The sequence below is a fragment of the Pollachius pollachius genome (genome assembly GCF_949987615.1).
Source record: "Pollachius pollachius genome assembly, chromosome: 20".
NCBI classification, from domain to species: Eukaryota; Metazoa; Chordata; class Actinopteri; order Gadiformes; family Gadidae; genus Pollachius; species Pollachius pollachius.
Window position 1 is genome coordinate 6697022 of NC_136953.1, and position 14722 is coordinate 6711743.

The 14722-nt window shown below is 47.2% G+C and overlaps 1 protein-coding gene across 1 annotated transcript; it reads right to left on the reverse strand.

Annotated features, from left to right (window-relative positions):
- Nucleotides 1-1946: 1946 nt before the first annotated feature.
- hdac8 (histone deacetylase 8) lies at nucleotides 1947-14420 on the reverse strand. The gene is made up of 11 exons (XM_079757889.1): nucleotides 14233-14420; nucleotides 13814-13866; nucleotides 13148-13278; nucleotides 11479-11620; nucleotides 10982-11094; nucleotides 10704-10781; nucleotides 10399-10507; nucleotides 9784-9956; nucleotides 8275-8369; nucleotides 3572-3677; nucleotides 1947-2141 (listed from the first exon to the last, which is right to left on the reverse strand). The coding sequence occupies exons 1-11, from the start codon at nucleotides 14344-14346 to the stop codon at nucleotides 2119-2121; spliced, it is 1137 nt and encodes a 378-aa protein (XP_079614015.1). The 5' UTR covers nucleotides 14347-14420; the 3' UTR covers nucleotides 1947-2118.
- Nucleotides 14421-14722: the final 302 nt, after the last annotated feature.

Below are 14722 nucleotides of genomic sequence, written 5' to 3' on the forward strand. Positions count from 1 at the left end.
TTGCCAGATTGGGCCATATTTCCCGCCCAATCTGGCAACATTGGCTGCAGCCAGCGTTGTCAGATTGGGCGGGAAAAATGGCACAATCTGGCATCACTGGTCCCTCGTGGCCAGGCCGCCGTTTATCCAATTCGACCGAGCGGCGAGGAAAGTGATAAACACGAGCATCTCCTCTCACGCTTTTCTTGATATTTCTTTAACGACCAGTACTTGTGTGGACCGTGTATCCCTTCCACCACCGGCTCCCCCCTTACATTTTTTTTTTTACGAGATCGAGTTTCAAATAGGCGCTGCTTTCTTTCCGAGCTCGTAAATGATCTAATGGCTTTCGTTTGTTTCGGCTGCGTTGGCCCACACCGCCCGACCTGACCGCACTAGTGTATATAAAGATCACAGGGTATCCTCTCTCTCACACACACACACACACACGCACGCACACACGCACACACACGCACATACTCCCTCTCTCTCTTTCTGTCTCTCACGCACAAACTCCTGTTGAACACATGCCTGTTACATTTGTAGTGAATTTCCTGTCCATAAAAACACTCCACAGAAGTGCAAATTCACATCTTTTAAATCCCAACGAGAAGCGGTGGTTCCTCTCTCAAACAACCCATAAAAAGTAATATTCAAACGCAAAGAACCGTTAAAAACACAACAAAATGCTTCACTGAAGATAGTTTTGTCGTTTTATTTTATTAAAGGAGTGACTTACATAAAAAGGAAAAAAACTGACATTTTAAAAGCAGCTTCACAAATACAGATAAAAAAGTAACCTAATATTGGGACCGGAAAAAGGTAAACAAGAAATGTTCCCAACGTATCAGGGAGTATCCTCGTCATGTCCAGAATGCTTTCACCGAATAGGCCGGCTCAGAAGGCTGGCTCCGTTCCCGCGGTCCTCTTCTGCTTTCAGTACTCCCAATCCCACACCGCTCCACATCCAAAATATTTGTTCACTGCCGATCACTTTGTCATTCTTTTGTATGATTGTGTGTGTTTGTGAATAGAAGTGTATTTAGGGCCTAGCAGTGTTTCGAAGGGAAAATAACCAAACGGTTTCAAAAAAGTTTTTTTTTTTTATAAGAATTCTACATTTTAAAATTAAATTCCGAACTAAACCCTTTCCACTTTAATGCCGTGACCAGATCTGCTGACTGAACGAAGTCTGTTTTTATACGATCTGATGTGAATGGCTGGTGGTCAACCAACACAAGGCTCCTCTTAATCTTATTTCCATGACAACACAATCACAATATGTGATATGAAATATGGACACAACGACCACGGTCGCGCAGCGTGACAGAAAAAGAAATGCTAGTATGTGGAATTGACTCTGTTTTAGAGGGAGTGAGAAAGACAGGGAGAGGAACCGCAGGCTCCACGGTCCGTATTGTAGCAGGACTCTCTCATGTCCCCACTGGGGGGGTCAAAGCGAAGACAACAGAGACACCGAACTCAACACCTCACCCATCTGGTTTTCTATTTTATACAAAATGTTGAGGTTATGCAAACTGTTAACGTGGTCAACAGCCTCTTGAGTCTCGATGAGGCTGGGAACCTTGCAGGGAATACACATGCTGAGCACACACACACACAAAAGGTCCCAAAGGTATCCCTTGTGGGGACACAAACGTCCTTAGGGACAAATTCAAACACACACGAGTGTGGACGTATGTACTTCCACATATGCACGAAAGCCTTAAAAACCGGATTAAAACAGTCAACGCAGTGAGGCAACCACACAATCCCCCCATCCCTCTACCCTCCCCCCCTCCATTAAAAGTGTTTTTCCTGGAAAATCTCTACTAATGTGTTCCAACCCCCCCATCTTTGTGTCTTATTCCCTCTCTTTCCCCTCCTTTCTTCTCCCCATTCTCTCTGTCTCCTTCTCTCTCTCCCTCCGCTGTTAACTTTCCCTCCCTCCCTCCCTCCCTCCCAGTCTAGGTCTCTCTCTCGCCCTCTCTCCATGTTGTCTTCATTAAAGCAGACGTGCATGCAAACCTGGAAACATCAGGCAGTGTGTGTGTGTGTGTGTGTGTGTGTGTGTGTGTGTGTGTGTGTGTGTGTGTGTGTGCGTGTGCGTGTGTGTGTGTGTGAGGGGCCGGTCGGCTTCTAAACCACATTCTTCAGATTCCCTGTAAACGTATGACAGACAGAGAGAGAAAGAGAGAGAGAGACAGAGACAGAGACAGAGACAGAGGTTAAAGGAATCATTTAAAAACTAAATAAAAGTTGGAGGAAGTCAAACTCATAATGAAAGACACACATACTAACACACACACAGAAACACACATACAGACACACAATCAGGTCCATACCAACAGACGTGATCGCAATCATGCAAATAAATATGCAAAAACCAAATCCGTCTCGGGTGCGACACAAAATATGCAAATAAGTAAATGACATGCGCATTTTAAACAACAAACACCACATACATTCTGCACACCAAATGTGTGTGCGTACTGTCTTGTGGGTGTGTGGTTACTGTCTCGTTGGTGTGTGTGCGTGCCTCTAAGGTTGCTATGGCATTGTCAGGGCAAGGGAGGTCTTCCTGTTGTCTGCCTATTGTACTGCTGTCACTGGCACCATCAGATACTATTTAATCTCTCCTCTAATCCCTTCTCTCCATCTGTTCCTCATTATTGCTGCCCTCCATCCTCTGTTTTGGGCCCACTCTCCCTCTCTGCTGGCCAGTGTCTCTCCCTCGCTCTTGCTCCCTGCCTGTCAATAGCCCTGTTCACACCGCTAACGGCGCTAACGGAGCTAACGGCGTTCCGCCTCGTCTACCATGTAAGACGTACCAACCGGGAGCACGGCCGCCTTACAGCAGGCAGCCGGGCTTCCGACAGAGCCGAGTGGGACGTCGTGGCCTCCAGCCCGGCCTGGTGGGACAGGGTGTGATGCTCTGATGACGTGTAATGCGTGCGAGACCCGCAACCGGGGGGGATGTAAACATCTCAGAAGAAGAAAACGACGTCCCAGTCTATGGCCCGTTTCAGCCTCAGACCGCTCCCTGCTTCTCTTCAATGTCCCATCCCAGTGTGTGTGTGTGTGTGTCTCTCTCTCTCTCCCTGGTCGATGCCACTGCCATTCTGAAGTGATTGTATTGTGGGTTTATTGTTTTGATTCAAGTTTGCATATTTTTTACTCCTTTTAGAGGTCACACACACACACGTCAGCACTATGTGTACAAACACAGACACAGTGTAGACAACTCAGGAGAGACAGCGAAACCACAAGACTGCAGACATCAAAATGTTGTTAGGGGACCCGTATCATAACCATACTCAACTCTGAGGGCCCACGGCGACACACACACACACACACACACACACACACACACACAGGGGAAATGTACAGAAAGAGACAGACTACAAACCACCAAACCACAGCTCAGATCAAGACACGAGGAAGAGGAGGAGTGAGGAAGATCATGGTGATTGTGTGAGGAAGGGGTCAGAGACTACATGGAGGACATGCGCACACACACACTGACAAAAACCCACACCCATACACTGACGCAGACACACACACACACACACACTGACACACACACACCTACCCTTGATGGTGGTGATGACGTGGTCCAGGTGCTTGCTGTCATTGCGGTCTGGTCTACAGCTTGGACAGATCTCCAGCGTGTAGTCTGGACCGTACTCTGTGAAGAACTGCTCTCACCAGCACACACACACACACACACACACACACACACACACACAATGTTACAATCGGAACCAGATGAACCCATATTGAATATTTATTGATTTGGAGAATATCCAATAAAAATATTTCCCTTTGTGACATCACAAGTGGTGGGGAGGGGTTATGCCGCCAGACCTCCATGCATCGGGTTTGACCCGCCCACCTTTAGTGATGTCACAAAATAAAGCCTCAACACAAAGTCACGAACGTCAAACGAACTTCAGCATTTATTTTTTTTTACAGTGGACAGTAGGGCTGGGCAATTAATTGAATTTCGTTCTCGATTTCGATTTCAGCGTCAAACGCTCAAAAAACAAATATTTTTATGTTTTATTGAAAGTGCCACAGCTGAACAGCTGGATACATATCTGTACATTATTTTACATTTGAACATTTTCTTTTTGACCATTTTGTGTATTTTTTTAAGGCGAAATTTCAAAGTTCTCAGTTACAAAGTGTTTTTGAGAGAGACATGCTTAATAAATACATCATGTTTTAGAACTCAAAAATAATCGTTTGAATAATCGTGATTTCAATATTGACCAAAATAATCGTGATTATGATTTTTTCCATAACCGAGCAGCCCTAGTGGACAGATTCCAAATAAACAAATAAAACAGACAAACAGTGAGTCAGTAACAGCCTAAAACAGGTTTCAAAATCTGCAGTAAACAGACACGCGCACGCCCACGACGCTGCCGTCACTAAAGGCACTCCGGCAGACTTCAGTCGTGTTCCCCTTGTACCATACATAATTCCCTTCGTTTTTTTCTATTCCTGGGGTTTGCATGTGTGTTTGTGTGAACCCATGTACACATGCTGAAAGACTAGGTTGTGTGTAGAGGGTATGTGCACACACCCATGTGTGTGTGTGTTTGAGCGTGTGTGTTTGTCTGTTTCCAATTAGCCCCCATGAGCCTGTGTTTTACCTCTGAGTCAAAATAAAACAGAGGAGATGGTTACTAAACACACTACAGGACGCTCACATACACACACACACACACTTCCAATGAACCCCATGCTCTTTATAAACCTCACACTGTCCGGAAAACACAAGACACACGCACATAGACACACACATAGACACTATCACCTCTGACTGTTGGACGATCGCAGTTCTGAAGGAAGAAGAGAAAAACTGTGTGTGTCTGTGTGTGTGCGTGTGACTGACCATCTGTGTGTGATATTAGTATCTGAGTGAGACAATATGTGAACAAATTAGTTGGTTTAAGTGTTTGTAAAAGTGAGTGACTCTGTACTGTATAAGTGTGTGCGTGTGAAACTATTTATTTTCCTGACATATTCAGGACTAAAGAAAACCAACAAACTCCAGCTACAAAGACCACTGAGAGCCAGAGAGGAATCTGGGTAAAAACAAACAAGCAGGCACAGTCTGGAACCAACGTCTCCAATGAGGACAGAAGACGGCTGGGCGACCCCAAAAACACATCCTAACCACTTCCTGACAGGACAGGAAGTCAAGGGACCAAGCAAGAGAGAGGGGAGAAGTTCAGCTGTGACACTATTTGTTTTTTCCTCTATACTTGTAGTTATGATTGTAGTAATGTTTTGTTTGTATGTTTAAGACCAGGGAGAAACAAGGAGACATGTAGGTTGGGTTCGATCCCTAAAACCCACAGTCTACCCGTAGGCATCCTAGAGAGAGTCGCCCCCTTAACCCTACCTGCTCCTTAATGACGAATTCACTGTAAACCACTTTCGATGAAAGCCATTAGCAACTCAACCATTCCTTTGTTGTGTATATATCTTCAGACCATTGTTGTGGCTTGGCGGACCGAGAGACGGGACAGTGGGATTGACATGTAGGATTGCACGTGAGAATTGAACTGAGGCCAGTGCGAGGCGTGTTGCCAACGTGCTTATCACACATATCTGACCTCATCAATAGCTGTTTTTGTCAGTCGCGCCTTTTTGCGACAATCTGAAAAAACAAAAAAACGGAAAAGGAAAAATCTGGTGCATTGTCAAAGTGTGTGAGCGAGAGCGAGGGCGATTGGTGGAGGGAGAAATAGATATCTAGAGAGAGTGGTTGGTAGAGAGAGAGATCCAAAGAGGGAGAAATACACTTTTCCCGAGAGATCTTTACAGTGATTGAGTGTGTTGTGAGAGAGTGTGTGTGAGAGCCAACACGTTTGTGACGACAGCCGGGAGCTAGGCAGGAAGTGGCTGCAGACAGGAAAGAGGAAGGTGGAAGCAGAGTAACCACCACACCCCCCCACCCTCCACCTCTTTTTCTATGCCAATCTGCGGCCAGAAATGCCCTTGCTTCTTCCTGTGGGTCTGTGACCCTCAGGTTAACTCCAAGACTGACTTCACTAGCCAAACAACTGGAAGAATTGTCCAACAAGAGAGAGGAGAGAGAGAGAGAGCGATGGCTGAGAGAAAGAGCGAGATGTTATAGAGAGCGAGAGCGAACGGGGGAGATGTCAGAGAGAGGGAGGGAGGGAGGGAGGGAGGGCTGACAGTAAGCGAGAGAAGTTAAAGAGAGAGAGAGAGCAGGTTAGGAAGTTAATCAGAGAGTGAGCATAAGAGAGAGGGAGTAAGGGAGGTGGGAGAGGAAAAGGAGCGGGAGGGAGAAAGAGACAAGAGAAAGTTCAACAGCACATGATAATCAGTCACCCAATAGACGTCCATAGAAAGAACAGAAAAACAAAACGATAATTTGTTCAAAAAAAAACAAACGCACCATTGTGCCATTTCCAGGTAGAAGCACAAACAGCATCATCCAGAGAAAGACAGAACACAAGAGCCTTTTCTCTCGTGAATAAGCATAAACCTCTGATGCCAATCTCCTCTCGTCAACCTTTTGCCCTGGGCTGCTAAACATAGCTTGCGGAGCTAGCTACCAGCTCCCCATTCGGAGGAGCTGTGGGCGCTAGCTGAACAATGGGAGGTCAATGGGGAGACGCTAACCACTGACAGACAATTCAAGGTAATATTCGACAGGTTAATTACTTGGCGGTTTCCTTCGCAGGCCGGGGGGGAACCCTTGTTTTGAGTGGATCTGTTTTGAGTCCCTCTGATTGGCCGAGACTCTGGTTTGTTTTGAATGGTCACCGCGGTCCGGGATTAGCGTGCCACGCTAATGACTTTTGACCCCTGCGGTTGCGTTTTTGGGAATGCTATTTTTATGGCTGTAGCTATAACTCTCAGAGCATTGTGTGCGTGCGTGGGTTCTGGTAGATTCACACTAGCGATGGGCCGCACACACTCACACACACAACTTCCCAATCACTCACACACACAGGTACACAAAGGCAGAGTCTATGTCTCCAAAGACGCACACACACAGTACAAAGGTAGTATTTGTTCCTCGCCATTACAACTCCGGCTTGCTTGGTCATCATGGATAAATGCCCCTCTTATCTAACACAGTGGGCATGCATACACACACACACACACACACACACACACACGCGCGCACACACACAAAAGAGAGCATGGGAAAACCTTAAGTATCTGAGTATTTTTTGGAGAGAACAATCATCTTCACATTTAAGTTGAAAGTAGTGAGTCCAGATCACTTTGGGGTCAGAGAAACTATTTGGTCAGATTGTGATGAACACACTGAGATCTTGAACATGACCAGGCTAAGGCTAAAGTGAAAATGCCGACATGAATATACGTGTCCAGACAGAAGACATGTTAAGACGTGCGTCTGGGTGCGGGTGTGTGTGTGGCCATATGTGTGGCCATGTGTTTGAGTGTGTGTGTGTCCTGTGCAGCAGCTGCTTGCTGGGGACTAAACTGTGTTTTCAGTTAGTTCTTCCTAATGAGGTCAAAGGTCAAACAGGGTCATCAGAATCCCCCTGCCAGAAACAAGAGGAGCCTTTAATCTCACACACACATACACACACACACACCATTAGGTTTGGCCAGGACAAGGTCTGAAAATCAGTGGCAGGAGAAAGGGACTCTTTGTGTGTGTGTGTGTGTGTGTGTGTGTGTGTGTGTGTGTGTGTGTGTGTGTGTGTGTGTGTGTGTGTGTAGAAGACAGTGGCACATTGAAAGAGGCCAAGAGAAAAATTGAGGCAATAACCAGAAAGAAAGAAAGAAAGAGAAACTGGCTAGTGAACTTGAGAGGACAAGGGAACGATGGAGTGAGAGAGAGATAGAGAGTCCCCACATACACCAAACACACACACATACACACAAACACACACACACACACACACACACACACACATCTGAGTCACCTGGGCACAAACGTCTTATTGAGGACCCGCCGGCCATCTTTGATTGGATGGAGTGACTCAGCACAGACCGAACACAGGCCCAGTGTGTGTGAGTGTGTGAGTGTGTGTGTGTCCACAAGAGTGTACAGTGTGTGTAGATCAGTGTGCTCGCAAATGCATTTGTCTGATTGTTTACTGTATGTGGGTTTGCGCGTGATCTATTTTTTATTGTGTATGTGCATCTGAATAATATATAGTAATGATGTGTTTCCTGTGTGTGTGTGTGTGTGTGTGTGTGTGTGTGTGTGTGTGTGTGTGTGTGTGTGTGTGTGTGTGTGTGTGTGTGTGTGTGTGTGTGTGTGTCTACCTCATGGTCTGGTATTTCTGAGGACAGGGTTCTCTCTAGGACAGACCCCGTGAGGAAGGTCCAACATCGAGCAGTGTTGGCGAGGTGATAACCACCTGGGAGAGAGACATAGACACACACAGGGAGAGAGAGAGTGAGGGAGAGAGACAGAGACACACACAGGGAGAGAGAGAGAGTGAGGGAGAGAGACATAGAGACACACACAGGAAGAGAGAGAGAGAGGGGGAGAGAGACATAGAGACACACACAGGGAGAGAGAGTGAGGGAGAGAGACATAGAGACACACACAGGGAGAGAGACATAGACACACACAGGGAGAGAGAGAGTGAGGGCGAGAGACAGAGACACACACAGGGAGAGAGAGAGAGAGAGAGAGAGAGAGAGAGAGAGAGAGAGAGAGACATAGAGACACACACAGGGAGAGAGAGAGAGAGAGGGAGAGAGACATAGAGACACACACAGGGAGAGAGAGAGAGAGAGGGAGAGAGACATAGAGACACACACAGGGAGAGAGAGAGTGAGGGAGAGAGACATAGAGACACACAGGGATGGAGAGAGAGTGAGGGAGAGGGACATAGACACAGCGAGAGAGAGGACAGACAAAATAAAACAGATAGCGGGACAAAGACAGGGGTGTAGTTTAGTAAAATGGCTTCACTGTGCGGTTTAATTAGGGACTATGGTCTGCTGAGGTCCAGAACTCCCCGTAGAGAGAGAGAGAGAGACAACAGATCAGTGTTATGACCGTTTAACACCATCAGAGTGCCATTAGCTTTGATTCTCACTATTATTATGAAGATAGGCTCAGGAAAGGGCATGTTATCTTTACCATTTTCAAATATTATGATAATATCTTTTATTTCCACATATTGTTTTGTTATCAATGTTCTTACCACTATTTCAATGTGTTCCTGCGATCGCAACAGAGATGGTATTTTCCATGCTTCAACAGTTTGAATTCTCTCTCTCTCTCTCTAATTGCTTTCTACTGGCATAGAAAGAAAAAGGCCTCATAGCAATAAAGCATTTTCATATTGCCAGAGCAGAGCAGATAACACGCTGTATCAATAATAAACAATAAAATCTGAAATTCCCCGACACACACACATACCCTCTCCTATCACTCCTTTCCCCTCCTCCCCCCCTCTCACCTCCCCCCCCTCTCCCATCCCTCTCCCCCTCCCTCCCTCCCTCCCTCTCTCCTCCCCCCCTCCCTCTCTCCTCTCCCCCTCCCTCCCCCTCTCACCTCCCCCCCTCCCTCTCCCATCCCTCCCTCTTCCCTCTACCCCTCCCTCCCTCCCTCTCTCCTCCCCCCTCCCTCCCCCTCCTCCCCCTCTCACCTCCCCCCCTCCCTCTCCCATCCCTCCCTCTTCCCTCTCCCCCTCCTTCTCTCCTCCCCCCCTCCCTCTCTCTCCTCCCCCTCTCACCTCCCCCCTCCCTCTCCTCTCCCCTCCCTCCCCCCCCCCCTCTCTCCTCCCCCCCTCCCTCTCTCTCCTCCCCCCCCCTCACCTCCCCCCAGCAGCAGGGTGGGCAGCCTCCACTGCAGGACGTGCTGCATGCAGCGGGCCACGCCCACGGGGGTCATGTTGAAGGAGCACATGGGGTCCCCTGCCATGGTGTCGGCGCCCAGCTGCATCACCACCGCCTCCGGGTTGAACAGCGCGCGCACTTCCTGCATCACGCTGCACACCGACAGGAAGTGGACGGACCACCGGGAGGAAAGGGGAGGGGGGGTTGTTATCAGCTGATCTGTTTGGATTCAACTTGAATCGAAAATTAAATAAAGAGGCTTTTGTGTGTGTGTGTGTGTGTGTGTGTGTGTGTGCGCAGGACCAGGAAGTAGAAAGGAAGTGGCCTGACAACCAGGAAGTACAGAGGGAATATGGTGTTTGTTATTGCGGGATGTGCTTGTTTTATCTGATGCTGGTTGCTGTGTGTGTCTGTGTACATGTCTCTATCTGTATGTGTATGCTTGTGCGTGTTTGTGTGTCTATACGTGTGTGTTTGTTTGTCTCTACGCGCGCGTGCGTGTGTGTGCGTGTGCGTGTGCGTGTGCGTGTGTGTGTGTGTGTGTGTGTGTGTGTGTGTGTGTGTGTGTGTGTGTGTGTGTGTGTATGTGTGTACCTGAGGAACACCTGGTAGTATTTGTCATCTTTGATGCCGTCCTCCATAGGAACGTTAACTGAGTGCCAGCGACCCTTACCTAGACCTGTATCACATACATCCCCCGTGCCTAAACACACACACAAACACAGAAAATAGGGGCCCTTTAACAAAATAAACACATCTACTATCTCTCTGTCACATCCATCCATGTATGATCAAATTATAGTCATTACCAACTATGGAACAAGCAACTAACCAGCTCTATAGGATCAACTAGAGGATTAACAAGATACATCTAATTTTAACCGAGCAGCTCCACTGACCAGGGAAGAACCCAGGGGAGAACTTGTGGAGCGAGACGGTCATGACCTTGGAGGTGAAGCTGAACGCATCCTCCACACCTGGGGAGAGAGACAGACAGAGAGAGAGAGAGGGAAAGGGATGAGAAGAGAGAGAGAGAGAGAGAGAGAGAGAGAGAACCTTTCATTTTATAATTACATTAATATTTGACCTTTTCTCAGAATTTATATCTTAGTTTTTGTCAACATCAAAAATCGATACATTCATCCTGTTTGTTGCTTGTGAGTCAGTGAGTGCGTACCGTCTCCATGGTGAAGGTCAACATCTACATAAAGCACACGGTCATATTTCTCCCTCAGCTTCAGGATCCCCAGCACAGCATCGTTCACATAGCAGAACCCTGACGCCTCGTCCCTGGGAGAGAGACAGAGAGACAGGGAGAGAGACACACAGGGAGAGAGACATACAGGGAGAGAGACACACAGGGAGAGACATAATGACACAATGGGAGAGAGACATAAAGACACACAGGGAGAGAGACATACAGACAAAGAGACAGAGCGACATAAAGACATACAGGGAGAGAGACATAGTGACAGACAGATATATATATAGAGAGAGAGAGAGAGAGAGAGAGAGAGAGAGAGACACCCTCCCATATAAATTAACAAGGCAGGAAAGAAGGAGCCAGCGATAATCAAAGACTGATACAACATCGCAGAGGAAAAGCTTGATAACATTTGTCGTAGCGATACTGTAACAGTGCAGCTCCGGCCCTATGGGGGGCCCTACACCCACTTCTTGGCGTGGTGCCAGCCCCCGGCCCAGTTGATGGCGACATCACAGCGGCGCTCCAGCAGACACTGGGCCGCCGTCAGCGTGGCTCCGCCCACCGCCGCCGCATACTCAAAGATCCCCTCCACGATGGGGCAGTCATAACCTGGAGGAGGGGGAGATGGGAGAGGAGGAGGGAGGGAGGAAGGGAAGGGTGGGGGTTAAGGAATGGGGGCAGGGAGGAGGGTGGGGGAGAGTATGGACGGGAGAGGGGAGAGAGAGGGAGAGAGACGGAGGGAGAAGGGAGGAGAGGGAGAGAGAGGGAGAGAGACGGAGGGAGAAGGGAGGAGAGGGAGAGAGAGGGAGAGAGACGGAGGGAGAAGGGAGGAGAGGGAGAGAGAGGGAGAGAGACGGAGGGAGAAGGGGGAGAGGGAGAGAGACGGAGGGAGGAGGGGGGAGAGGGGAGTGTGGTTAGTGTTTTTGTTTTAAAGATGGAGTGAGACAGCCTTCTTGCTTCTATAATTACTTCCAAGTCAACTTTATTTGTCTGAGCCATGTTTCCAATCACAGTCCCGCCTTTGTGAATAACCCCTGAGGCCTCGCCGCTCGCGGAAAAACAAGAGTGAAACGGAGAGGGAAAGAACACAATGTGTGCTTGATTACAGACCCTGTGATAACCGAGAGAAAGGCAGATAAGCACAGTGGACACACGGGACCGAGACAAACGATGACAGAGCGTGGTGGAGACAGGAAGGAAGGATGGACAGGCCGTGCTGTGTGGAAGAAACACAACAAAGGGAGGAAGAGAGCGAGGGATGAATGGAGGAGGAAGGGCAGGGTCGAGAGAACAGAGACGGGGGGGCATGGGATGACAGGCAGGATGGTCGAGGCTCCTGAGATAAGCGTGGGGCAATTAGTTTGGTTGAATTTGTCCATGCAGAAAATTTGAGAATTGGAAATTATTATAATTATTAATGCATGTATTACATCTGGAAGTGGTTGATTGTAGGATTAACACTGGCTTTGTTCAGGTAGTTTTTGGTATGGTCAATTTCGTGACCACCAAGTGTCAACAGCTAAGGTACTAAATTAAGAGATTATTATGTTTACCTATTTAAGTATCTAGCTAGAGTAGACTAGTTAGAGTAGTTCGAGTGGGGCGACAAGAGTAGTGTCTTGTCGCCCTCTAGTGGCCAAATCACACTTGATTTTGATGAAGTACCTACACGGCCCTAGCATAATAGATTTATTTTCTGTGTTTATTACGCTGTTAAAAGCGTTTTTCTACAACAACCAATCAACATCGTTGTTGTTTTCCGCATATGTTTCCTCGTCTTCTTGTCTGTTGTGGACGTCTTTGACTTCTTGCATATTTTTATAGATACTCTTTAATCCAAACTGACATACTGTAAATTCAGATACATGTCATTAAGAAGCTGGTAGGGCTTAGTGGTCATGCTGCTCAAGGATACCTACAGAGATAGGCTGCAGACCTTGGGGATTTGAACCCAGAACCTAACCACAAGTAAGACATGAAACAATGGAACGTGCAAAAGTTGCACTTTTAAAAACAGACAGCTAAACCCTGCCTCCCAACAAAACACACTCAAAGACATACTGCGTCTGTCTGTCTGTCTGTCTGTCTGTCTGTCTGACACAGACCCACACCTCCCCACACACACACGGTTCCTACCCAGGCCATAGTCCCCGGACTGGGGGTCGTCGTTGTCCCCGTCCTGGCTGATCTTGTGCAGGTGCTCCAGGTAGGCGTCCGTGTGGAACTGGGCCATCTCCTGGATGGTGGCCATGCGGGGTTTCACCACACTGCAGAGACACGGTGGACAGTTCCTTCATCAGTAATTAGACAACACACTGTTTTATATTTCAGGAAGGAAGAACGTACAGGGGCCCAGTGGCCACTTGACACACCACAGCCACAGTCGTCTAACCCCCCCCCCCCCCCCCCCCCCCCCCCCCCCCGACAACGGCTAAAATGTCGAAAAATAATTTACATTTTCATTGTAGGAACCCCTCTCAGGGGGCCTAGGACACCTCTCAGCCCCAGGGCCCAATGGCAGGTTAATGCAGGCCTGTATGCAACTACTAAATATGGGAAATAGTAAACTACTTGATAGGCGCTTGTGTACATCCACACATCCAGCTTTGTTTGGGTGAGTTGTGGGGTCGCCCTATTCAGGCTTTTCATTACACTACTTGAAACAAACACCTAGTGTAAACACCTAACTATTTTATTAAAGCGAGTGAGACACTATATTGTTGGTTTAAAGATGAATGTATGTGCAAACACTGCATCTTCGGACAGTGTTGGGGTCAAAGTGGCTCTTAAACCACCACTTACCTCATGTCGTCGAGGAGATCATATGCCTCTATCAGAGAGTGCACCATGCTCGCCTGCGCAAAGAAAACAAAAAAATCATTGTTGTTTTCATATATTCCGTTTATTAATTAGGTATTGATCCCGGGTGATATATAGTTTCTGTCACTGCTTCAGTTACTAATGTAATTGCTCTTCTCGAGATGTATAAAATATATATGGCAAAAAGAAGACAAAATAAATGCAATAGAAAAAATGAGCATATATGTAGAGACAGGCAAAACAAATCTAGAAAGATTTGCATATATATGTACACAATTGTAATGTAGGCTTATTTGGTTTATAATCTCGTTTTACACGACATTTGATGGTCCTTAGAGGTTTATCCGGTTTTTTTTGCAGAAATGTATCGTTATAAAGTGATACTACCAGATTCAACTTACCCGTTTGGGCACTTTGGATAAAGAATCGCATGTTTCTATGTACTCCGGGCTGTAAATGTACGCGACTTTTCGTTTGGTACGCGCGACAGTGGCGCTGTCTCCTGTGCAACTCATTTGTGTTCATACAACAGTCAATAGTAGGAGCAATCCGATTTAAAAAAGCACACGAAATAGACCGACAACGTTGGGTCTTGATTCTCAGTGCGTGTGTTTCACTATCAACAAACCCCGGGAAAACAGAACCAGGAATAACATGTCTTGTATACGAGTTCTATGAAGGGTTTACACGTTTGTGCGTCTTGAAATATATTATATCAGGGTAAAATTGTGTACAATATTTAAGGGGGACATTCAATAGCATTCCGCCATAAATAAAGCTTTACAGTTTGTTAAGTTTTCTGTTTTTGTCTGGCGGACCATTCTAATGGTTGTGCAGAATTACAGTGATGCATGCTGGGAGTTGTAGTTCTTCCCACTTTTGCCAATTAAA

Coding starts and splice junctions, on each gene's coding strand:
- hdac8 (XM_079757889.1), bottom strand. CDS start 14,346: ATGAGTTGCACAGGAGACAGCGCCACTGTCGCGCGTACCAAACGAAAA. Junction 11,095..11,478: donor GGCTGGCACCACGCCAAGAA/GTGGGTGTAGGG, acceptor TCTCTCTCCCAG/GGACGAGGCGTCAGGGTTCT. Junction 3,678..8,274: donor CAGAAATACCAGACCATGAG/GTAGACACACAC, acceptor TGGTGAGAGCAG/TTCTTCACAGAGTACGGTCC.